This window comes from Phlebotomus papatasi, chromosome 1, assembly GCF_024763615.1.
Source record: "Phlebotomus papatasi isolate M1 chromosome 1, Ppap_2.1, whole genome shotgun sequence".
NCBI classification, from domain to species: Eukaryota; Metazoa; Arthropoda; class Insecta; order Diptera; family Psychodidae; genus Phlebotomus; species Phlebotomus papatasi.
The window spans coordinates 14,777,480-14,799,217 of record NC_077222.1 but is presented as its reverse complement, the minus strand read 5'-3'; the positions used below and the strand labels follow the sequence as shown (position 1 = coordinate 14,799,217).

General features: G+C 33.4%; 1 protein-coding gene across 2 annotated transcripts in view; it reads left to right on the top strand.

The window, feature by feature from the left end:
• Positions 1-20,745, top strand: part of LOC129800083 (protein O-mannosyl-transferase 2) — a 36,658-nt gene extending 15,913 nt beyond the window's left edge. For both annotated transcript variants that reach the window (XM_055844461.1, XM_055844460.1), the window contains exon 10: positions 19,326-20,745. In XM_055844461.1, coding sequence (XP_055700436.1) covers positions 19,326-19,519 — 194 coding nt within the window. In that variant the 3' untranslated portion in view covers positions 19,520-20,745. The remainder of the gene's footprint in view (positions 1-19,325) is intronic.
• The last annotated feature ends 993 nt before the right edge of the window (positions 20,746-21,738 follow it).

Here is a 21,738-nt window from a genome sequence, read left to right as displayed (position 1 = left end):
GAGAAAGATGAGCCGACGGTGGATGATACTCGTATTTTAAGACAGAATGTTCTTCCGGTGAGCGTCGGTGTATATGGTGCAATCCAAAAAAAAACACACAATCTACCAGAGCTTTCGACACATATCGTGTCTTCTTCAGTGGTTCTTGGTTAGTCTTTCTAAATATCCAAAGAAAGACTAACCAAGAATCTGAACACTGAAGAAGACACGATATGTGTCGAAAGCTCTGGTAGATTGTGTGTTTTATTTTGGATTGCACCCAATACACCGACGCTCACCGGAAGGACATTCTGTCCTAAAATACGAATGCGCACTGTGAGTGACTGTTCTACCTATCTTAAGTCAAAATATTTAATTTTTAAAAAATCATTTGGATACTGGACAAATAATTTAAAACACATATTGAAAAATATAAAAAAAAATGCCAAAGTATTTATAATTTTTGAATTATCTAATACAATTTGTTTTATATGGAAAAGAGAAATATTTTTCAAATATTATTTTATTTAAATTTATGCTTTTCACTTTCAATTTTATAATCTTGCTCTTAGTATGAGTTAAGAGCGTTAAAAGCTACCTATAATTTTAACGGGTATTTGTTTTATAAATTCCTCCATTAGTAGCAAAATTTTTTGAAGGTGGTAAAGCCGAAAATTAAAGAAAACTTAAAGCGGAGACACGACCCTTAAAACTGGGTCTTATTACTTAACCGGGATTTAATATTTTTAGGTATTTACACTATTAAAATTATGCCTTAGACACACTTACGACTTAAGCCGAGAGATGGCTTAACGTAATTATTATGAATATGGTGAGCAGATTCAATTTTCATCAGTTATGATTAATCCGGCTTAGTGAGTGGAAATTTAATGGGAATTTAGTTAAATCATTATTTTGATTATAATTACGTTAAGCCGTTTCTCTGCTTAAGTCGTAAGTATCTCTAGGGCCTTACATTGTATTTTAAGCTTTACTGTGGTATCATGTATTTGCATATTAAAATTTTAATATAATTCACATTAATTGTCGCCAATAAGCCTTTAAATGTATTATTTTTTCTTTGAATCACTTTAAATTTAGAATTTGTTCTATTTATTGAAATAATAGTAGATTTTTCTTGCAAAAATATGTTTTACATTAAGAAATCAATGTGAAAATTGCATTAATTTTTCGCATTACCACTATAAATAAATTGAAACTAGTTTTTACGGACCAAGTCCATCTTTTTATCAATAAATATATTAATTTTTAAATATTAAACGATAAACGCTGCAAGTTATACATTTAGAAGCTCACAAGCAACAACTAATTTGAATCATTTTAAAATTTTAATGTGGAACTCTGTTTTTTTATTCTGTTTTTTTATTTCATTATTAATGGAGCAAAAAATATCTTCAGAGCTTTAGCCTAACGTTTACTTGTTTTGACGGCCAAGTTTGTTACTAGTATTACGTAATGCAAATCGGTAATTTAATACTATACAGAATAAAGTGGACATTTAAAATTTACACAGAAGTACTCAAAGAACAAATCCGGTTATCGTCGGATGGGAGTAGGTTCAGCCCAGAATAAACATCTCTTTTTCCCAGAGCTTTCTGTACTCTACGCACCTTCTTCAGTGGTGCGTAGAATACCGAAAGCTCTCGGAAGAAAAGGATTTTTGTTCTGGGCAGGAACTCATCCCATCCGACGATAACGGAATTTGTTCTTTGAGTTAATATCAGCGTCGATTCCCTATTCTGACGCAGAAGTACGAAAAGAATGGAAATCTCTCACTGGAAACCTAAATGATAAGATGTTTACGGTGTATATCTCGGTTTATCTTGAAGATTTTGTCATACAATCTTCCAGTTTTAATTATTCCAATTCGTATTTCCTGTGTCAATTTCAAATGATACCGTACATGCAGGTGACTTTCGAATTTCGGTATTCTTGATACTTCAATCGTTAACAGTGTGTAAACGTTTGCTGCAAAAAGTGAATTTTTGTGTAGTTTTGTGAAATTTCAGGATGGCAGAACGATTTAATTGCAATTTCATTAAAATATATGTTGTCATGAACTTGCTTACTTTTTTGTAACTCGTCGGTTTTTTAAACCATTCAAACGTTCGAACTTTAAAGGGGCTTTTGGGTAAGTTCTCTCTGATATCCCTACCAATCGATACAGAAAAAACTTCAACCGGAGAGAGCTCTAATTACTGAACGAGATGATTATTATTCTCCAAATGTCACAAAAAAAAAATGTGTTAGAAAAGTAGCATTAAATTGACTTTAAAACGCATGATACATCCTCTAAACGGTTAAAGCAAGTATATGAAAGTCCCATCTAATCAGTGATGTGCAAATTTTTGTGTCTGATTTGATCTTTCCGGTAAAAATGAGGCTTACGTAAGTGTCAAAATTTTGTACGTTGCTGAGCAAACTAGGGCAACTATCTGAAAATCGTCACTACATTTTAATTTTTCTTTAGAAAAAAATCTAACCGTGCTATCACACTAGGATTTTTTCAATTTGTAAATTTAATTTAATTTTCAGATGAATTGTTTCTATGCGTTATTTTGCATTAAAAATCATTTGAATTGATAGATTTTTGCCTTATTGATATAAACAAACTTGGCCCATCAAAATATGTTTAAACATGCTAAAACAGCATAAATGTGGGTGCTCAATTAAATTTGAATTCAGCAAATTAAAATGTTAAAATTGCTCATTAATTTCAATTTTATTGCAGTTAAGCAAGTAACCTTTACACTACTAGTGATACACTTGTAAGCGAGTGAAGCTTAAGTCTCGGGAGCAATTGATTAAATTTCTCTAAAACCATTCAAAGGAAATTGTTGTGTCAAGAAATCGCAGTTGGGACGACTTCATACGGATTTTCAACAAAATTTATGAGTCTCTTCATGAGTCCCCTTGCCCACAACACTTTCTCCTGGTTTTGGGGATCCCTCTGCATAACGAATAAGTGACTTATAAGACATTTTATAAGTACTATCAAACATTTTCCGAAGTCATTCACAATCAAAAATCTCGCGGCACTATTTAAAATTGAGAAAAATTTTTGCAAAATGTGTCCTGGCTGTGAGAATTTTCAAGCAAATTCTAGAAATATAATATTATAATGCTCAATTGGCTCAATTGAATTTAAAATTAAATTGTGAAAATCCTAGTGTGATAGCACCGTAAGGATTTCCAGGAATTTTGTGAGGTGGAATTAAGAACGTAATAAGAAAGAGTTTTTTTTTGGCATAGGGGAATGTAGGCATGGTTCGCACACAGTGAGCCTTCAAACGATGCGAATTTTCTCTTAGTTTGCAAAGAGCTACCCAAGAAACATTTTTTTCTTAATGTAGTCTTGTAGAATTCCCTAAGTAAGATACTATAGAACAAGAAATCTTTTTATTTACATATAACGCTCTTGGTTCCATCACTGAGATTACTATAAGTAAAGTGGCGCACTCTTAAGGATCTTAAAAGCTTCTATAGGAATTTCAACAGAAAATCCTCACTTTACGTTTTTTAAAAGTGCACTAAAAGACTTGTCTAATACTTGGTTCTGTAAGGCAGCTATTTTGCTTCTTGGGAGTTCGTCATTTCTTAGCCATTAGATAGATAATTATTAAGCTCATGAAACGAGATGAGAAATGGTAAGTCAGCTCTTTCCAAACAAAGAGAAAACTCGCATCGTTTGAAGGTTCACTCTGTGCGAACCATGCCAACATTCCCCTATAGTGGTATAACTAATTCGGTTTGAGTGGTATTCAGTAAAAACTCTTAAATATTTGACATTATTCTCCGTATGAAACTGCACAAACTCTCCCTACATTTTTCAGGATGAAATGTGTTTTATCGCAAACTTATTATGTACTCACAACATGTTTTTCCCATCTGAGTAAACACTAAAAACGACTTTTTCATTATTTTTCTACATTTATTATGTGGTTGAATACACGTTAAAAAATTGACATATGATCCGGATGATCTTTTCATTTTTACCACTGAAGTCTCACTTGTAAATGAATAATTCACTCGGAATAATTGTGGAAATATTTTTACCCTAATAAAGAACAGCTAGAAATAATTCCCCGATTTTTCATTTACATAAATGTGGTAAAGGAGCCTCTCGACATTTCATTTTTCCATACGTTTTTGCATAGAGGCACTGAAGACTATTGACAAGTTTTTTCCTAAAGAGAATTGACTTATCAGTCTGATACATTTCAAAATCGTGCATTAAAAGCTATCTAAGAATATATATATTTCATAATGTTTGCCGAAATAATACAAGAACTACGAGCAAATTTTGTTTAAGTCGCGGTGCAATATCTGCAAAATTTTTACAAGGAAAAGTAAAAAATAGCTTCACTTTTTATTAGGTTTGATGGGCTCCTGGGTGGTATGTGTCTTGACTAACTTTTTTCTAAATTTTGACAATCTTAGAGATTTAATACATAATGCTAACGGATTTTATTTTCTTAACATTGAAATGGATCCTTTCGGAAAATTCCTAGAATATCAATTTCTTCTCCAACATGATAGCCCCTTAACAATAGCAAGTATAATACATTTTATCCATTCTGTTATTGGAAAAAAGCACATTCGGTGTGTTACTAAAAAGTCTTCCCAATTGTGGGAGACGGAAGATTTTTGTGGTGTATGGGAAATTCTCCAGGGAGCACTTTTATGACTAAAGTGACCTTTGTTTGCACATTCTGTGTGGGATGAATAAATTGGAAAAGAAGATCACATAAATGTACCCATGTGGAAAGTATAAAATATGCATAATATTGAATATCTGTTTTGCATCTCAAAAGTTTTCTTCCTTCCGCTTCAAAGGAAAAACACATGCAAAATATACTCTAAACTACAACTTGTATTACATTATGTTTCAAAATATGCAAAATTTAATTAAAATATTAAACTTTTTAGCCAAGAAATGTGGGTTGTATGGAGGGGGAAGAGGAAAGGAGCTTTTTGGAAGAAAATGGGCAAACACCAAATGCTCCTGTTGCTGTTTATTGTGCAACTGAAAATTTTCTACCCAAACGGAAGTTTGTTGGGGTAAACAAGGGAAATTATTCACTGTGAATGCAACCATCACAGGGAGATAAATAGTAGTAGCAAACGTGGTGGTTTCTGCAAATATTTTTCAACCATATCTCGTCAGAGTGTCTCAATGCAGTAGAGTTTTTATGGGCACAGTCTCTATGAGTGCATCTCTTGTATTTGTTAATGTTAAATGAGTTTCACTAGTTGAAATTGGAGTGGACTGCATATAGAAATTCACCACGTGAAAATTCTCATACAATGGATCATGAATTATTTGAGCGGAAGAAAGAGAAAAACAATGGGCAAGGACGATTCGCTGAGTACTCGAAAATACAAAATTCATTTGAATTTTCCATTAAAATTCATTTAATCGGTTAGTAGTGGAATTTGATATACATTAGCTAAGCCGCATTGAATGACTATACAAAAAAAAATATTTCGTAAAATTATTCGGAAATTTTTGTTACATTTCTATTGAGAATTTACAAAATTCTCGTAAATCGTATTACCCCAAGGCAAGGGGGAGATATTAGGGTTGGAAGTGGTGTACGGTTGAAAATGAAGTGCTTGGAAGTCTTTGGAAGTGGAAGTACCCGAATATAAGATCTTTTCTGTCTAATTCCACATTTTTCGGACTACGCTAAATTTAGTTGAGATTTTAATTCGAACGGCAGTGTAATTTGAAAATATTTTTTGACATTTTACAAGTTCGGTTATGACAATGAAATGGGGCAAATATGCACAAATTTATTACAGCTTAATTTGTGTAGTAATTTTTCCGAGAAAATATTCAGCTGAATAATAAATATTCTTTAATTTTTACGTGAATTTCAAATTCAAAATTGCTCGTAAATACAGTGGAATCTTGCTAATTCGGCTCTTTTAAGATCCGGATTACTTTATAATTCGAGCAGGAGTTGAATTTGAAAAAAGTTTGTTGACATTTTTCAAGTTTGATAATGATTATAGAATGAAGCAAATATGCTAAAATTTGCTATGGTCTGTCTTAGTTTTGATGTGATTTTGCGTTATTAAGAGGTTTTCATGAAATTTGTAATAGCAATGAGCATGTAAACTCAATATGAGTATGCATATTAACATAAAATCGTTGCAGTTCAATAAGTTTGATGCCCGAATTTCTCTCTAATTTGGTTGATATATCGGTCCCAAATGCCCGAATTTGAGAGGGTCTACTGTAATGACATAGCTATTGCAATTGTCTTTGAATCCTTGCTCTAAAAATGATTAAAAGTGGCTTTGAAAATTTCGAAATAGGGATTTATTCTTCGAAACGTCAAATACGTTTTAAACGATCTCTAATATTGATGGCAATATTGTGAGTATCCTAGTGGAAGAAAATTTTTCGATAACAATTGAAGTTATTAAAATAATGAAAAAAAAATAATTCGATCGTATTTCGCTTTATAGAAAAGCTTGGATGTGTTTAAAAGCTCGCTATATGGGTACCATATTTTTCACGGAAAGGAATAAGAGGAACTGTATAAATCTGGCCATATTTCTCCAGATATGTTGCTATAAAGATCCTTTTCTGAATCGTGATTGATTGGCAGCAGGTGATGAGAAATTTCTCTAATATAACAATAACGGAAAAGGTCCTGGAAAAAATAGCCAAGTTTGTTGCAAAAGTTAATTAGCAATCATTAAAAACTTTTCCCAAGATTGGAAAATGTTTTAATTTTAAAGGATTTTGAAGCCAAGGAGAGAATAATGTTTAATAAAAAATGAAGACACTTCTAAAGTGCTGAATTAGTTGTTGTACTCGTACTTTTGGTCTCTTACAGACTTTCAAACGCAGTTTCAATTATTGCAAACTGTAATACATTTAAAAAAAAACTCTGTTTTCCAAAAGTAGCTTCACTGGTCTCTTATGAAAATCCAAAATAAGTTTGCAAGAATATCTGTCGCTAGAAATTCAAAATATAAACAAAATGTTAATAATATGCGTAGTAATAATTTTCTTCAGAAAATTTTTAAAGTTTTTTTTAACTAGATTTCTCATCAGATTAAATTAACTATTTATTTCTAAGTATGAGAAATGCATGAAGTGCAGGAAGTGCTGGAAGTATTACAGAATTTTCGAGAGTGTTGCGAAATTTTGGAAGTGCGAAGGGGTATTCCATACAAATTGTGGAAGTGTCTGGTAGTGGTGTACACATTTTCACCCTAATATCTCCCCCTTGTATTACCCACAAAAAAGTTCGTTAAAGTTTGTACTCTTTTAAGAACATAGCACAGAGGTGCGCAAGAACCGTTTGAAACCGAACAAACATCAAATTAAACTTGTATGTCAATGGTCAAAACGCTACCTGAACAAACTTAGTTTGACGTTTATTCGGTTTCAACTGTTTTTGTACACCTCTGAGCTCTGACATAGTTCGTAACATGAGCAGATAAAAAGCATTTTTATTCTTTAACAAACATTGGTTTGCGCATTTTGTTTGTCTGGCAAAACTTTACAAACAAATGACAAAATTTTACGAAAACTTATTTCTGTGATTACAAATATTTACGAAAAATGTTTGTATAAAAACACAAAATGCTCGTCAAATGATTATGTTACAAACAATTTTTGTGATAAATTACGAACTTCTACGAACTTTTTTAGTGAACTATACACTTTACGAGCATTTCATAAGTCTCCAGTAGGATACAAACATTTACGAACAATTTTAGGACATATTTTTTCTGTGTATAAAGCACAAAAAAAAACGTTAAAGTTTGTAAGTCTTTTACAAACATTTGTTCATACATTTTTGTTTGTCTGGCAAAACTTTTCAAACAAATGACAAAATTTTACGAACATTTATCTGTGTGATTACGAATATTTACGAACAAATGTTTGTAAAAGAACGAAAAATGCTCATCAAGTGATCATGTTACGAACATTGTTTGCGAAAAAAGCCCAAACTTTTACGAGCTTTTTAATGAGTCATACGATTAACGAGCATTTCGTAAGTCCCCAGTACAAATTCACCAAACTTTACGAAAAATTTTACGAATTATTTTTTTTCCGTTAAGAGACATATGTAGCACAAGATCTTCAAGACGTCATATAATCGTCTTTAATGCTACTTTCATGGGAGGGGTCGCTGAAGACTGGAAACCGATAACTCTTACCCATTGACTTCTATAAAATATCAAATAAATGCGAAACCGATAGAACGACCAAGTACTTCAGTAAGTAAATTATTTGTAAAATATTTACCGTAGTTTTCCCGTTGATTCAAGCAACAAAATAGAAGAAAAATAAGAATGGAAAACCATAATAAAAGCCCCACTTATAATTTATTCTGGAATATGTTGAAAGAGCGCAAAAGAAATTGTAAAATAGCGAAGGAAATCAATTTGAAAGCACTGCAGGTGAAAAAAGGAGCTGGATATTCATCTCCCTCAAGTTTATTTCTTTTGAGATTCTTCCCACCCGGTGAACTTGTACGCCAAAGGCGCCAATTTATATTATCCCGTCCCCAATCCCTCAGACTGTATTATGTTCTTTGTGTACATCACCTCACCCGGAGCACCAGTGAATTGATGGAAAATTTATTTCATCAATTGTTTCACCGAAAATACATTCCATATAGCCAGAAGGCGATAAATTCTCCAACTCAACAATAAAATTCGGGAATTTATTTAAATTCTCTCCAAATTGTGGATTCAATTTGATGACGGCTGTATTCCTTTTGGCGTGTCAATACACTTGTTACGATCAAAGAGGAAAATCGTTACATAGTGAACCTGTGACAAAGGAATTTTCAATTGGAATAATGAGGCAAATTTATCTTAAGTCCTCGAACGCGAATGATACAATTGAATGTCGTAAGTTACCATCAAAATACAAGAAAGCTCATTGAACAGAGAAAAACTTGGGAAAATTGTAATGAAAATTTTAAAATTGTTTTTTTTTTTTTATTAAAAGCTAATAAAATAATTTTTGTTGTTATTGTCTTATATCTGTCCTGATGTCCATCGGCGTATTAACATTTTTCTTAACCACCAAAATAAATCTCAAATAGGAACGGGACCAATTTTTTCAGCTAATGTGAGTCGAATAGCAACAGGACTTCGCCAAAAAAATTATTCTGAAATAGAAGATTATTAAATATTTGAGCATACAAAATAAAGCTTTGCCTTGCAACTTCTCAAATATTTAGGTTTTAATATAGTATTTAATTTTGCTTTCCACCCTACGTATATGTATTTGACCTTTTTATTGATATTACTATTCAATCCCAGCATAAAATTTCATAGCAGTTTCTTATATCATAAATGAAATAATGAAGAACCTCCTCTACGGTAAATAAATTCAAATTCGCATGCTACAAAAATTTGCATATTAATATACATGTATTGTTTTTCTAAAATATGTTGAAAAAACATCTTGAGTTATATTAAAAAGCTCTTGCTTCTCTCTCATAATAAACATTATGATGAATGGAAAATTATGATGAAAATTACAAATGCATTGAAAGTAGTTTTGTGAGACCATTTCTTCGGCATCGCAAAGAGTAGTTCCGTAAAGCTTCCATGAAGCTTTTTCGTCTCACTACTACCTTAGATTTTTACCAGTTGAGAATAGTTGTGAAACACTAGCTCTTAACACAAAGAAAATAATTTTTCATTGGAATACCAGAATACATTTAGATTACTATTTTGAGACTTTCTATGATTTTAAAACACTAAAAACGTGGATTTTTTTTTACAGAATTTTAATATTATTTGTTTAGAAGACAAAAAAGTAGAATATCAATATTATATTTCTCAATATTTGCTCAATTTTGATAAATTTTGTTTACAAATGAAAGGTCAGAAGGTTTCATGTAGCATTGAAGCAATAGGCGTTTTCTATACGGGGGGATTTCGAAATGCACCCCTCTGTGCTATGCACCGATGAGTCTCGGGAAATCTTCCCTAGTGGTTCATGCCTGAGATAAATTTTCTCCATCCTCCATGTGTGCTCTAAATTCTCCATGTGTGTTCTAACTAAAATAGATAGTCTGGAAGACTTTCCATTTTATTTCGAAACGTTTCGAACGTCAATCACACAGTGTTGTACATTAAAAAATTTTGTTAAAGAGTGGTAAAGTTAATATTTATACCTGATGACGAACACTTCATAAGGAAGAGGAGATGAGGCACCCATCCTCTATATCAAAACCGTCTTATCGCAGGATTTCATGCCAATATTGTTGCTAAATTAACAAAATATCCTAAGTTTTCATTTTCCTATAAATCAGTTTTATTTTGTTTAACTATTTCTTTATTTCTATTTAATGACGTCTAGTTAACAATTCGACCATATTAAGAAGATTAAACGATACATTCAGAAGAGAGATCGATACCGTGTCCATATTTCACCTGCTTTTCGACTTTTGATAATTTGAAAATAGATCACGAGAAAACATCTCTTGAAAAACAAAAAAAAAATTATTTAAAATCGCTTAAAATGTCAAAATATTTGAAGAACATAAACAAATGGAGCTTTCGAAGAGGGAGATTTTAAGCGCCAATAGATAGGCAAAAATGCACCGGTCTAAAGCTCAGTGGGGGATTTTTGTGTCAAAATGGCGGTTTCGAAATAAAATCTCCCCGTTTAGATGCTCCCATACTGAACAATAGAAGATCATTCCGATCCGATACTTTGTTTAAATGTACTTTTCGGATTTGAGCTGACAAAATCTTTTCAATTATCATTTTAATTTGCTTTCAATTAAAATGATTAGGGTCGGGGGAACGTCTGTTCGACAGGGAACCCCTATTGACACTTTTGTCAAAATGTTGAAAATTATTTAATGTATCTAGTAAAATATAAGTAATAAAACGTTTATTCTGTAATATACCTTTTACTATAAACAGAGATGTTCAAATTTCGTATCCCAAATGGTACAGAGTAGGGTGTCAATAGGTGCTGACACGAGTTCTTAAAGTGTCAGTAGACGTTCCTTTCACCCTAATTGTTATTGGACATAGGAAACTTTTCCTTGAGTCCTCATGAAGCTACCTATTTTACGTACTTTCCGAACTTAAAGCAAAATTGTATGAACCATTTCAGAATTCATCCAATGCTAAATAATTTATTTTAATCATGAAACCTCACAGATAAATCGATAAAAACTGCAACGAGAAGTGTTACAAAATGGGTAGTATTTTTTTTTGAATATTGGGCTAAGGTTCCGATTTAGTAAAATAAATTTTATAATCCTACTTCTTTCAAAAAGTCAAAAACGAAAATTGCGAAAAATTGAACTACCCCATTGATAAACGAAACATTCAGAGCAAAAGGACCTTAGGGGAAATTGGAGCAGTAGTAAACACGGGGTAGTTGTAAACACTACGATATTTTGTTAGATAACAGATTTAAGAGGACAAGACCTATGCGAATTTTAGATAGTATACGGATCCTTGTTCCATGAATAAATAGTCGGCATAAGTCCAAGAAAAGTAGACAAAAAAATCAGTGTTTAAATCTACCCCGTGTTTACTTCTGCCCCAGTTTTCGCTATTGTATAAGCGAGACCGGGGATGTTAGGACACTTTTTCGTATTTCGACTTTGAGGTCTTATTATTAAGAGCTAAGAAACTATTTTAGAACTATGACTTGGGCTTTCTTGGAAAATGAAAATTGTTTAGGATAATAATTTAATTCAGCAGGATTGTGGATGAAAATGAAGTCAAAAAGAAATATTTAGGTTTTTTAATTTGTTCTTCTTTTCTTCTCTTTTTGATGATGTTTGGGTGCTTTTGTTAGGATCTTCTTCAAGATCTAGAATTTATACATGTTTAATGTGTCGTTTAATGTGAAAATGTTTAATATGAGGTTTTGTCCCTAACCGATTCTAACTTTGCCACAATCCGGTGAGATAATAAAGACGATGTTCTAAACGTGGCCTTTTTGGCATATTTTAGTGTATCTGGCAATAAGGAGCTTTACTCCTAGTTCAAGTACTTTCGCAGAAACAGTCATTTGGATTACACTGTAATGTTCTGGATTCTGGAGACACTTACGACTTAAGCCGTCAGACGTCTTAATGTAATTATAATCAAAACAATGATTAGGTTACATTTGAGAAGGACTTTCCGGTGTTCGCCAGTGGAAAAGGTCACCCTAAGATGGAAACACTGTTTTCGTCTTGCCCAGAGCTTTCGGTCTCGATGCGGACCGGACCTAAATTTCAGTAAATTTGCAGTAAATTTTCCTATAAGAATATGCTCATTATAAAACGTTTAAGTTTTCTCAAAGCTCGTGAAAGAATTAAATATGCGTTTTGACAAGTTTTGCCCTAGTCTCCCCTATGTAGTTAGTAAGTTCATATTCAGTTGAAATTGAACCAAAATAGCAGAATTTTTAAATGGAACTTTTTGTTGAAAAATGACCCAATGATATGGCAAAAAGTTCATGTTACAAGTTTCTAGTTGAATATTACAACAATTTTCATGTGTAATGAGATTGTCACTCCCATTGCACAAAATAATCGTAGCAAATATTCAACCAAAAACTTGAAACATGAACTCTCTGCCACCTTCATTGGTTTATTTTCAGTTGAAAGTTAAATTTTACTCAATTATCGTTGGAAAATCAAACTAAAAGGATTCACAGGAAATTTCATCTCATTTTTGTTCTGTAAAAGCTTGAGTTTCCACCTCTAACGTCAGTGATTACAAAAAAAAACCTTTTTATTATGCAACAAGCCCCGTTTTAGCGGAAGAAAAAGGAGTAAATAAATATTTTATACGTATTTTCCATATTAATTAACTTCGTAATGGTCCGGAAAATGGAAATCTCTTATTTATAAACTTATAAAATCATTTACTCAAATCCTTGCAAAAAAAATTAATTAAGTTTCTGACCTTTCTTTTTGTCCGAGAGGGTAAGAGGTGAAATGTATTTTCTTTTTACTCTGTATCACATTGTACGCAAAATAAGTCATACAGAAACGACAGAAACAATGTTTACCTAGTAAATTTCACTTATTCGTTTTGCACTTTGCTTCTGGGTCAGAGATCAAATGAGACTTTACTCATTTTCAACCATTTATCATCTCACCCACAACATGTACATGCAACCCTCCATAAATCTTGACCAGTTGTGGAGAAGATAGCGTGTTAATTTGTGGGGGAAACAAATCGATGCTCTTCTGTGATATAATTCTAGATATTCTTTAAAGTTTGCATTGTCGCATTCCATTTAACAGGTGAGATTGAAGGGAGGTTGAACAATAAGCCGTAAAGTTTGCACGTCTACGTGCATAGGAAGCTTCTTCTTCATCTTGGAGAATTCCGAAGAATCCTTTCAGACATTCAACCCATTTTGATATTCAACCACCTAGCCCGCACCTCCCAAAAGCTTGAAGTGTTATAATGCTGGTGGATAAAAGTGGGTGCTGAAACAACATGAATATCTTGAGCTATATAAAATTAATATATGTGTTCAACGAAACGTACATAGTATTATTATTATTCCGCGCACTGAACACGTTTGCTATATTAGCAAAAGGGCCAAATTTAATTATCATTACAAATATTATACACGATGCGTATTTTATGGTGAGATTCGCCGGGATGGTAATTCAACTGGAAAACTGCGATGTGTGACGCTTTTGGAAGTAGGAGCAATAGAAGACAGGGGTGAAATGTACAAAATGCGCAAGAGGAAGTCAACAGCACGTTTTAGTTGTAATTGCAATTGAGTTATATGGGGCGAAAGGACTGAGGAAAAATTTTAAGATTAATATGCGAAAAGCCTAGGCAGTGCTAATGAAGACGTGTTTCAGGAGGAACCATCTGGTAATTTCTGTAGAGAGTTCACAGGAAAATCTTCCACACGTGATACATTGAAGATGTGATTACAAATGGCTAAGCAAAATATCATCATAAAAAATAGCCTTTTCACATATTGAGATTTTCATTTTCTTGTGGCTTAATACCAAAGTATTTAGATAGTATATTACCTTTGTATTTCGTGTCTTGATCTAATTGAAGAAGAACTTACAGTGATTTAAAAATTTTAGAAATCAATTGATAGACTTGATTCTTTACTCTAAAACTTTAACTTAAAATTGAATTTTTAAGTAAGGGAGACTGGGGCAAAAAGTCACAAATCGAAAAATTCAAAATTCAATATCTTCCAAGGTAAAAAATATAGGAGCCCAAATTTTTTTTCTATAGATAGTCTCCGTAGACCTTCTTCAATGTCATAAGTTTTTTTAGAATTCGAACAAGCAATTTAGAAAAAAAAATTCGAAATTTTTAGCCCTATTTTTAAAATATTTTCCTTGCAGAAGATAACAATTATTGCCTACTTATTTTCCAAAATTGATGCACTGGTGAATATTTTCTAAATAATTTGGATTTTTTGAATACGAATCCGCTATCTATTTTAGAAAATCACAAAAGTTCTTTTCTCAAGAAATCTGTTTATTAAAAACGACCACTTGGGGTAAAAAGTAACAAAAGGTATAGAGCAAAAAGTAACAAAAAAGCGAAGCAATTTCTGATGTCTCACGGCGAAAAGAAACGTCATTATCATGTCCCGCTGCTTGTTGTTTGCATTGGTCAAACGATTTGCAGTCTCTTGTGTGTTTTTTCCTAAAATAGCTTGAAAAGCGTTTTTCTCATTTTCTTACTTTTCTCGCAGAGAAAACAGTGTTTTACAAAGGTGTAGATGAATAAATTTTCTATGAAAATATGTTCTCTAGGTATTTTTTCAAATTTATGGAAGCCCGTAATGAAGCGAATCAAAATATGATAATACCCAATGTCCGGTACTATTTTCCCCAGCATTTTTGAGAATAATCACAAAATTACCTTTTAGAAATTGGTTCGATAAACGTATTTCCTTACAAAATAGAGGAAAATTACTTTCATAAACTTGTAGAGCGGTAAATTTCCTATAAAACTACGCTAATTAGAAATTTTTGAAGCGCTCGAGTAGCTTGTAAAAAAATAAAATATCCGTTTTGTGACTTTCTGCCTCAGTCTCCCCTACTGTTTTTCGCGTTTTTATTTGTATTCTGACCAACCTAAAATTCAAACAATAAGACACATCGACTCTCGGTCTTCGATGGTCTTCTTAAAATGACATTATATTTAAACTAGTCTCTTTCTTCCCTTTCATTCGTTTGTTAATCTAATGAAATCCTTCAAAAATGAGGTTTGATTTTTCTAACCTGAATTTGCTCATTTGCGATTTACGATGATTTTCGGATGTATTTTCGTATTAAATTGCTATCCTGAATTACTTATAAAGGCAAAGGGTCTAATTTTAACTCGATTTGGTCAATAAATTAATTGAAATATTTATGATTCTTTCAAATACCATCTTTTTAGAATACACTCTTTTTGAACCATTTTTAATTTCTAAATGATTTTATGATGATTTATTGACAAATTTAAATCGACATTAATCTTATAAACATCCAAAAAATAAAAGGGACTTATAAGACTAGTTATTACTCGTACAAAATATAGCCATTAGGTGAGATTCATAAAGGAATATGGGAAAAATATGACGTGTTTGAAGGTAGATCATGTGGGAACCATCAAGGCCTTCCCTTACAGTATCTCTACTCAATCCCTATAGAGCGCAATGAAGTTGCAGTAATATTATAACTTCCAGTCCTTCCAGTGGAGGGCTTTCAGGCTTCGTACACTCTGGTCTATAACACGTCATACTTACTTACTTAAGTGGCGCTACGTTCCATTGAGGGACAAGGCCTCTTACACCACCCCTCGCCAATCTCTGCGATTCAAAGCGATAACCCTCCAGTGCCTCAACACACCCAGTCGTTTAAGGACCTCATCTACTACTTCCTGCCATATCCTTCGGGGGCGTCCTCTAGATCGAACTCCTTCTGGCTTCGCATTCAGTATAGCCTCTTGGGCATTCTATCTACTGGCATTCGGTGCACATGATCGAGCCAGCTCAGTTGTTTCGCCCGAATGGAGGCAGCAATGTCGGACTGTCCATAGTGTTGCTCCAGTTCGTGGTTCACTCTAGTACGAAATTCCCCGGTCGAAATGGTCGAAACATCTCAGACAGCTCCAAATATCCGTCGCAGAATTCGTCTCTCAAAGATCAGTAACGTAGGGGAGACTGGGCCAAGAAGTCACAAAACGGATATTTTTTTTATAGGTTACCCGAGAACCTCCAAAATTTCTAATTAGCACAGTTTTATAGGAAATTTACCGCTCTACAAGTGTGTGAAAGTCATTTTCTTCTATTTTGTAAGGAAATATATTTATCGAGCCGTTTTCTAAAAGGTAATTTTGTGATCATTTTTTGATTCGCTTTATCACGGGATTCCGTAAATTTAAGTAAAATACCTAGATTACATATTTTTATAGGAAATTTATTCTACTATACCGCTATAGGCCGTATTAGGTGAGATTCTTAACAATCTCACCTACTATAATCCTAACAAAATTTCATGTCGTCCGATCGACCTCAAACTTGGCCAAAATGTGTTTCGCCACTTCCTGATCACGAATATATATGTGGCTATTTTACGTTCCCGGCCGGCCGGCCGGCCGGCCGCTCTTTGGAGCTTAATAGCTCCTAAACTAAAAGAGATATCGACTTGCGGTTTTCGGCAAAGGTTATATATCGGGTGAAAATTGCAACTTGGTGCATTGACCCCCCACCCCCCACCCCTCCTTCCGCCATTTTGAAGACCCCCCTTTTTTTGTTTTCTCAATAGCTCCGCCCCTATGGCATCGAGCGGGTTCAAATTTTAGTATGTTATAGCTGGGCCTTAGAGCTTTCCATCAATACCAAACTTAAGGTCCCCCGACCCCCCTGACCCGAGCTATAAGGGTCCAAAAAAAATTTCTTAAAATGGCCATAACTCCGGTTCTAATTATCAGAATTTAAAAAGTGAGGGCTTTTTGGAAAGCTCTCGTGAAATGCCACTTCCCCTTCTAACATCGCAAGTTCATAAAACCACCGCTAGGGGCGCTATTATTAAAAAGAAAATTTTTAAATCTTAAAAGTTAAATAACTCAAAAATTCCATTGTGCATCGGGCTGAAAATTTAGTATGTTGTAGCTGTTGATTATACCTATCAAACAAAAAAAAAACCTTAAGTCGATCTACAACCCCTGACCCGAGCTATAAGGGGTCAAAGTTCGAACATTGACCGGCCTCTATCTCCGGTTCTAATTAACATAGCGACCTAAATTTTACCTTTTTGGTTTTGTCTCGATGAGCACTTTCAGATGGAAGTTCAAAAAGTCACCACAGGTGGCGCTGTGATAGCGTCAAAATTCATCGAAATTCAAAGTCACTTTTCTCAAAAACGGCATTGTGCAAGTTAATGAAATTTTAGTATGTTGTAGTCCAGTCTAGGACGTTTCCAAAATGGTGCGTATGCGCGCTGTGGTTTTGATAGAACCGGAGATATGAGGGGTCAAAGTTCACAAAATTCAAAAAATCATATCTCCGGTTCTATGTGACCGATTTTGATGAATAAGGGCTTAAACGAAAGATCTCACCAAATGCTACAACTTTCTAGAATATTTGAACTTCGTGGGACCAACACCAGGGGCGCCACAGTCGAAAAACCAATTTCAATATCACATAACCTCAATTATCTCGACTGTCGCTGAACCAATTTTGATGATTACTTAAACATAATTGTAGAGCACATTTGTCTCTACATTTCGTCCATACATCATTTTCCACTCAGACTACGCTATCACTCCGATTTTGCCGTTTAAGTGTGAAAAAATTGATTTTTCCCATAATAACGCTTTGAAATCACTCAGATGCCAATTTGACTGCCTCTACTCCACCAAGACACTTAAAATAGGGTTTTAAATGGAAAGTCCCACAAAATACAACAATTCTTTGAAATAGTTGAAGCTCAACAAATGACTACTTGGGGCACTCTGGATGAAAAAACGAGTTAAGAAACAAAAAACCTCGCTTATCTTGGCTTCTGAGTAATCGATGAGATCATGTTCTATGGGAAAATTATAGAGAACATTCTGGTCTACATTTCACCCATATATCACTTTTGTGCCAGTTCATCCAAATCCTTGATATTTTGGTTTAAATACAAAATTTGCATAATTTCACGAATTTGATTCAAGATAACTGAATGGCGTCTCCCAACTTCAGCTCTAAATCGAATTTGCATGCACTCCGAGCTAGCTCACGTTAAGAATCTCACCTACATAAGCCGGTTAGGATTATCTGTCCCTTTGGTTCTAGATTTGACACTTGGGTCGCACTATAGTCCATGTCATTTTTTAAAATTATCAACGACTTTTAGTATTGAAATTGCTCGACGGCTTCCACTTTCTTTTGCGATTGTGGTACTTGTCCTCGCTCTCTTCATTATGGATCACAATTATCACAACTATTCAATAAAGTTTGCCAAAAATATTAAAATAATTATGACAACATTGCATGTCGCGTACTTAAAAACATAACCTAACTTAAAATCAGTGTTTTGAAATCAACGGTCGATAAATTGTGGACTATAGAGCGATGGGCTATAGCGGGGTTCTACTGTAAGCCATTTTCATGCGTAAAAGAGCAGCTAGTTGTTGCTTTGGAGCAAGAATGGAAAGTGCATCTGGAGTACATATTCGTATCTCAAGAGGAATAAAAGCCTCTTTAAGGGATGAAGGTGCATAATTGGATGATTCATACAATGAAATTCAATTATGACACAATTTTGTCTGCTGTAACAATGCCTAAGACATGATCCAAGTCTAAGCATGGCACATGTAGTCTATCTTAAACGTGAGCGTCTATAATTAAGGCCATGTTATTGCAAACACTAATTGAAAACAATTTCACTCACTAACAACACTTGGCGTCGTGCTGCTTCCTTCCGACGTTCCTTCCGCAAAATCTCTCCTCTCCTGCAATTTGCCAAGTACCAGGAAATTTATCTGCTCTTTTGGGGTGGCTAAATTCATTCAAAATCAATACACTGTGAAATTGGGGCAAATTTTCGTGGTTAAAATAAATTTAAATATAATTTATGCTTCAGCCATTTGTGCGACATTGGAATGGGAAAAAAATATTATCTTGCATTTGCGATTATGTGCTCTCCTGGGGGAACTCCATCACATTTTCCACCGCATTTTTCCTGAATTCAAACACATTTTCGGCACTTGCGCCACGTGCAGTCGCCCCAAACCCTCCCCCAAAAAAAAATCCCTTCTATTCTATCCTCCTCCCAGAAGGTTTCCGTGACATGTACACCCAGGAAGAAATTGAATTTGATGATATTACCGTGTTTTTGCAGGTGTTGTATTCAATTATTTGACACATCGTCTTCCCATCTGGCTCAGACAGACAGTGCTTGGGGCTTCTCTGGGCGTTCTGGGGTGGAGTTTCGTGAAATTCTCACCACTTGCCTATGGGATGATGGGTCCATCAGCCGGTGAAGCCAATTCCACCATGAATGGCCTCAAATGGATGGAGTCATGGGAATTTTGAGATTAACTTCCTCTCTCTCTGCTACACAACATACTTTTATGGTAAGGATATTGATGAAAATTGACACAATTCAGCAATAAATTTTCGGAAATATGGCAAACAAAGAGGAAAATGCTATATAGTCTAAGCAAAAAATGCAAATTAAGGAAGAATAAACAAAAAGGGAGAGCAGAAAGAACATTAAGCAATTGCCGGATTAACTTTATACAGCTTTTTCTAAGAAAGAAAAAAATGTAAGAAAATATTACAATCTTTGATTTCCATTTCTTTGGACTGTAAAATTTATAACAATTTTGCCCATTAAGCCAAAATATTGATAATAAAAAATAAATAAATGAAAAGATGTCGTGTCTTCTATTAAAGATTGGGAAATAAAACCTACATGTGCTTTAATCCAATAACAAAACATTAAATATTCTAATTGGAATCATACTTTGTGAAATATAAAAAAAAATCTTTATATGAATTTTGTCATTATACGAACAAACAGTAAAGAAAAATGGGGATATTGAGATATGCATAATGCTCTTATAATAGAAAATGAAAATAGTTCTTACCGTTTAAGAGAAACATTAGGGGATGTGCGCCAAATTTCGGTCAGCTTCTAATTTCGGTCACTTTGAGTGTAAATTCGGCCATGGAAATAAATTAATTGTAATTATGTATGTAATCTTCGAATAGTCAATGAATTCATTTTGCTTTTAAATATTTATTCATTTCAGGATGTATTAACACAAGGACCGTTAAATTTTAATTTTTACTAGTTTTCAAGGTTCCACACAACCTTCCCGAAAAGGAAGTAACAAAAAATATAAATTTGAATTAAAATTATTGCATTTTAACCTTAAGACTTCGGTGCTTATATGCAACTATGCCTAGATTTGGCACACTTACCCTAATTTCCTATAGAAGTCGACACAAAAAATAAACTAATTCGTTTGTTCAATATTTCCATTTATCCACAGTTTATAGTTACAGTTTCAAACTCCTTCGTTATTTTAAGGATTGTTTATTGAGAAAATTATATAGGAGTTAAAACAGCTTTTTGTGTGTAAGATATTCTGATTTTCCTTAAACTAAAATTTATGAAAGAATATTTTAGTACTCTCTCCCATATATGATACTCAAGCTTGCCATAGAGAAACATAAAACACAGACAAAAGATTGTATACTACCTACAAATGGGTAATTTAGAATCGGAAATAAATTCTGAATTTGTGAATTAATTACTGACTATTACTGATGGGCATAAGAAAAAGACTACAGAGAAGTACTTTTGAGTATAATGCTGTAGACAGACTTACGGTTTAAGTCGAGATACAGCTTAGTGAGAAAATGATGGGAATGTAGTCTAATCATTATTTTGATTGTAATTGCGTCAAGCATTAAGCCGTATTGGGCTCTACATACTAGAGAAATTTACATCAATATTGAAACATATTCCCTACACTTGTGCAGGAAAAACTCTTCAATATGGACATAAATTTCTGTAGTGTGTATAGGCCGTAAGTCTGTCCAGTACATAAGGGTCCACACTGAGTCAAGCTAATCCTCGAGAATATTTAGTCTGTAAAATTTAACAGTAAATGATTGAGTAAAAGAAATTTATACAAAGGATCCCTAATCGATGATCAATGATCCTGTCCTAAGCCCTCAGTGTATATCAGTTTGAGATAATTTTTTACTGCTAAATTTTACTGGCCAAATATTCTCGAAGATCACCCTGAATCTATTTGGACATTAAGGCTTGTACTTCTTCATAAACTTTTTCTCTTCAGCCCTCTAAAATAATGAGAAACTCTCAAAATTTCAATTTAGGTCTGATTCCAAAGTACCCAATTATACCTTATTTTTTAATGATAATTTGTATAGAGAAAACGTAAGAATACAATAAAAACTAGAATTATGTTTTAATACAGATGTTAGTTCTTTTTCCTCATAAAGTTGTCTACAAAGGATTTAAAAAATAACAAAAAAATAAATTCAATCTAATACAATATGTTATTTTCCAAATCTTGTAAAGTTCAGTAGAAAGAAATATGTATTTATTTATTTTATTTAGATTATCTTATTTATGAATAAATGTTTTTTTTATAAAAATATCAAACTTGTGATCTTATGGTGACTAATGGAAGGTTTTACTCAAGCGCCTTGCAAGATGGCCTTTTTATATGGAGCTATTTGAAGCCAATTCCTAAATTGATCTCGGACTCAACTCA